The sequence below is a fragment of the Festucalex cinctus genome, chromosome 1 (genome assembly GCF_051991245.1).
Source record: "Festucalex cinctus isolate MCC-2025b chromosome 1, RoL_Fcin_1.0, whole genome shotgun sequence".
Classification (NCBI taxonomy): Eukaryota; Metazoa; Chordata; class Actinopteri; order Syngnathiformes; family Syngnathidae; genus Festucalex; species Festucalex cinctus.
Window position 1 is genome coordinate 58,943,767 of NC_135411.1, and position 5,000 is coordinate 58,948,766.

The 5,000-nt window shown below is 38.3% G+C and overlaps 1 protein-coding gene across 4 annotated transcripts in view; it reads right to left on the reverse strand.

Annotated features, from left to right (window-relative positions):
* crb3a (crumbs homolog 3a) overlaps positions 1-4,415 on the reverse strand; it is a 6,897-nt gene extending 2,482 nt beyond the window's left edge. Inside the window, exons 1-3 of one of the 4 annotated variants that reach the window (XM_077497634.1) lie at positions 4,093-4,415; positions 3,854-3,928; positions 1,752-1,899 (exon numbers count right to left, since the gene is read on the reverse strand). In XM_077497634.1, coding sequence (XP_077353760.1) covers positions 1,752-1,836 — 85 coding nt within the window. In that variant the 5' untranslated portion in view covers positions 1,837-1,899; positions 3,854-3,928; positions 4,093-4,415. Of the gene's footprint in view, positions 1-1,751; positions 1,950-3,853; positions 3,929-3,998 lie in introns of all 4 variants that reach the window. The other 3 variants (XM_077497625.1, XM_077497617.1, XM_077497608.1) reach the window with 3 other exon arrangements.
* Between the last annotated feature and the right edge of the window lie 585 nt (positions 4,416-5,000).

The window sequence follows — 5,000 nt, forward strand, 5'->3', positions numbered from 1 at the left end:
TTGAACTTTTATCTAAATTTAGTTCCAGGGTAATTTATCATGATGAAAAGAAGATCCAATAAATAGGGTAGTACTTAAAAAATGTCCAAGAACCTTTGGGGCAAGGTCTGCGCATACAGTGGATATAAAAAGTCAACACACCCCTGCTAAAATGCCTTTTTTTTTTCTTTTCTTTTTTTAAACCAAACGTGACCTCGAACCTATACAAATCAATGCTAATTGAAAAATGATTTAGTTTTAAAACCAATAATTGAGTCCATGTAGTTGAAAAAGTTCTCACACCCCTTTCTAATTGAGGATGTGGCTGTGTTCAGAATGGGCCAATCACATTTAAACTGATCATTGCCACCACCACGGTTGCGTTTGCCAATCACAAGTTTTCCCACATGACTTTAGGAGATTTTGTTCTGTTTCAGTCAAGTCAAGGTTAAACCTACTGACCTATATGTAGCACTTTTCTATTATTAAGTTTGTGTCGGATTAATACTAGAGGCATCTTTGTTATTTCTGGTACTGTACCTCTTCAATATTCAAATATATTTATATAAAATTAGTAATGTTTCAGAGTTCCTACTGTAAAACACTCAAGCTCACCACCATGGCAACCACAACCAGGTTTAAAAAAAAAAAAAAAAAAACAGCACACATTTCTGTGACTATAGCAAGCATTGCATCGTGCATTGTTGACATAATTTTATCTCACAGCAAAGAGTGCTGCACATTCTGCTCACTGGGGTAAGCACATAAGCTGTGGCCGCACTTTTCTGAACCTTTTTTTTCTTTTCTTTTTTTCTCGTCCATGTGAGCACCCATGTGATGACTCAGTGACATCACGAAACTACACAGTAACCACTTTGAGGAGGAGGAGGAGGCTGAGGAATGTGGAGTGAGCTGCCACCATCCAGTCAGCTGAATCAAACACACACTGAGATATGAATTACAAAAAAACAACACTGCTCATCTAAAGTGTATCTAATTTGTCTGTTCAGCAGCTGCTCATTTCTGCTAGAGGCACTTCTGGGAAACTACAAACAACAAAAACATCACCAACTCCTGGAGTCAATAATTCACCAGAGCAAATAGTCAAGTTAGCAAGGACAAAAGTGCAACATGATAAGGGCGCAGGGAGTGAGCAGAGACCGAGAAGAAGAAATTTAATTATGTGTTGATAAGCTACTGTGTTTCTTAGCAAAATATGCATCTTTCTATTTTTCTCACAGAATTGTAGTGTGACTACAAATGGACATTTTGCCCAGAAATGCAAGTTACTAGCATATACGCCTATTGCAATGGCCAACAACACCGGCACCGGCATGAAAAAAGGCCTTCAGACCATTCGGAGAGTGATTTTAAAAAAATAAATAAATAAAGGAATCAAAAATATTAACAATGAATTGATAGTTAATGGTGGAAGAAACTTTAGTCTAATGCCAACCCTTGGCTTCTATAACTTCAAAACAGAATAAGCAAACACTAAATCTGTAGCAAGCCTCATTTTATCTTTTTTTTTTCACCTGAAAGCTTCCGTCACATCAAAGCAATCACATCAAACGATTAACTGCATTTTTTTTTGGGTTTTTGGGGACACATCTTCTGAGAATGTCATGACATCATTGGTCAATGGTTCGTGTGTCTATTCTCAGCTTGGGTTCGAACCTCCGACCACAGATCTATGACACATATGTGCCAACCACTATTCGCACAATTGCTTTCATTATTATTATTATACATTCAAAATTGCAGTGACTCACCCCAAACGTGACTAGTGAAGAGCAGCAGCAGAATAAGAAGGACCCTCCCCAGCACCATGTTGGGCAGGCAGGGCCACCCGTCCATATCTAGAACCGGGCCAGGTGTGTGGGCATGGACCGGGTCTGGCTGGCATCAGCTGGGGTCCATCTGAAGACAAATCTTCCCTTTAGAAGCCGAGACCAATGTGCTCCCGATGACTATTTTAAACAGAGACAAGGAACAAGGAGTGAGTCAAGCTTAATCACCGCAAAGCCACCAAAGCTAAAATCAGACTGTTACAGCAGGGGTCGGCAACCAAGACCATACTGTATGTGTGGCTTTTTCTTTGGCTTTTTTGTTTGTTTTTGATGACAGAAACAAGTGAACAACTCAACTATGGAACCAAATAGAAAGAATGCTGCATCATAGCGGTAGCATAGCAGCTGCTAGCAAAAGATTTATTTCTGTCCTGGCTGCGCAATTCAAAATGGCAGCCAATTAACTGACTTTAAAGGCATAGCAGTAGGTATGATAACAGCAGAACCGGTACATATTGTACATCTCTTCTCGGTTACACAGTACAAGAATTAGGCCATATTGCAACGTGGTGCCAGGTAGCATAAGTTAGCACAGCAGTGAAGGGAGTACAAAGATGTGTTTTCTTGGACAAAAGGTCAGTTAAGGGTATATTACAAATATGTAGCAGTAGGTAGTAGAGATGTAACGATATCCAAACATCACAATGCGATATTATCACGATATGAATGTCACGATACGATAATTATCACGATATTGTGGGGGGCTGGCGATATTTAAAAAAGATCACAATGTTGTAAAAAAAAAAGAAAAAAGAAAAGATCTCATACTAAAAAAACACACAATATTGTGCTTTTGTACATAACAGCAATGCATATAATCCACCTACAATCTCTAATAACAATATGGAGGCACTTACTTGCTCATTCAAGCACACATTGATCGCTTCACAAGCAAATTAGGTTCCCCTTCATCTGACAATTAGCATATATTTTAAACATAGAAGGACAAAACATCCCTAATGAAAATTAAATTGCACTAATAAAATAGCCACTAGAGGGTGCTAGAACTGCACAAATGGAAATCAACCTTTTTTAACAGATGCGTTCCTTGTAAATATTGTGAACATGACGACAACGATATTGTGGCAGTTTTAATATCACGATATCACGATATTGCCCTTATTGTTACATCCCTAGTAGGTAGCATAGCTTTAGATACCACAGTTTGGGAAGCATAGTGTGAGAAGCGTAGCAATTGATAGCCTATAGGCCTACAATAAAAGTGGCACATACAGTATGTTTCGGTACAACCTGCTTAATCCACTATGACCAACATTTGACAATCACAGAACCAGAAAAGTGGGATTGCAATGTAGTGTAGCCACAGCATGCACAAAAAGCAGTACATATGGGCTATCAAAATCGATACACCCCTGTATGAATGTCAGGTATTTGTGATATAAAATAATGAGACCAACAATAATAACTTCAAAAGTTTTTCCAACATTAATATCATCCTTTAACCTGTACAACTCAACTGACAAAAATTAATGAAATCTTTTCCAAAGCCGTACATCGCGTCTGCTGTAAGATGTGACTATAAAAAGGTTAGGAAAAACCCACTAGAACAGCTGAACTTTTTTTTTTTTTTTATGTAGTCAAAGGCAATTTACATGGTGGTAGTTGAGTGTTGATTCCAATTAAGCATGAGTTTTACGTTCAACATAATAGTAGTTCCTTCTGCACACAGCCACATCTCCAGTTATGAGTGGGTGTGCACACTTCTGCAACCACATCAACAGAGTCTCTCTGTTAGGGTTTTACTTCCCCCCTTGAAAAGAGATCATTTTTGTTTTTGAAGGAGTTCACAGGTTAAATGGCGGGAAACGTTTTGGGATTATTTGTTTTGGGTTCATTTTTTATTGACCATATTGTACAATTAATGGCTGCATGGTGTCAAAGCAAAAAAATAAAATAAATCTCTCTCTTAGCTGCTTCGTACAATATTGCCTTCGGTGCCTGATGGTTCGCTGCTACTAAGTAATAACATATTAAAACCATAATAGTGAATAAATAATACAAACCTCAATCAATCGGGCTGCTTTCAAGTTGGCGAGGACGAAAAGACTTTGTGGAACTCCTACAGTACTTCCGCCAACCTAAACGGACAAATCGCTTGTACTCAACACGTTCCAATAGCAATGAGAGAAGTATGAGAATAAGAAGCACCTGCTTTCCGAATGAGCGGTGTGCTCACTCACATCCTCTTTAGGGAAAGCAGTTTTGAGCGTTGATCACGTGACCCTGCTCGGTGTTACATTACCTGAGCGCACCTTCTTCGCTTCCTCCCCTCGTGCGCCAGGACAGGTTCTCCTTTGTGCAAAGTCCACTGAAAACGTCGTTTAGTGGAGCACAGCAGCCTCGAGTTACTTTCAACACAAACGCACCTACTATCTCACTGAAACCTATTTTGAAATATTACAATGAATGTGTTGTTTTTTCCTCCAAACGAGCCTTCTTTCTCTTCGTCTCTCCTTGTGTGAGCGCAATGTTTGACTCCACTTGCTTTTGAACCTCACCACCTAGCAACCTGTCCCGTGTCTCATAATTGATCTGCGCCAAACAGCGCTCCCACAAGGTGGATATCCGCCCTACACCACATTAAAAAAATGGATGCGAACATTCCTGGAATATTTTTTGGGATGAAAACCTGCTGCCAAGCAAGACCACTGAGCCCTAATCTACACCTAATCTCCGTTGAACGGCAGCAAGAGGGGACAAACAAAAAATATCAAGGAAAAAAAAAGTGGGGAAGCGGGCAGATTTTGGGTCTAAACTTTCGGCTGTCAGATGGTGTTGCACTGTGGGTCCAAGTCATGCAGATTAAAGGGATCAAGTATTTAAAAGGAAATTAATGAAATAAGATTGAAGAAAAATGTATCTAACGTAACATTAATGTTTGCATTTTTAATGGCACATGAAAATCAGCAATTAGATGATATCAGACCGATCTTAAAAGAAATGCATGGTCATGTAAAAATACATTTAAATATTTTTATATATAAAAGAATAAGAAGGTGAAAATAGGAAAAGAAAAAATACTAAACAAAATAACTGTGATAATCTAATATATGACATATAAAGTCAACAAATAAGTGTTTAAAATTAATTCGTTAATTCATTAAAATAGTCAAGTATGTAAAAACAAAATATTTATATTTTTATATTCAG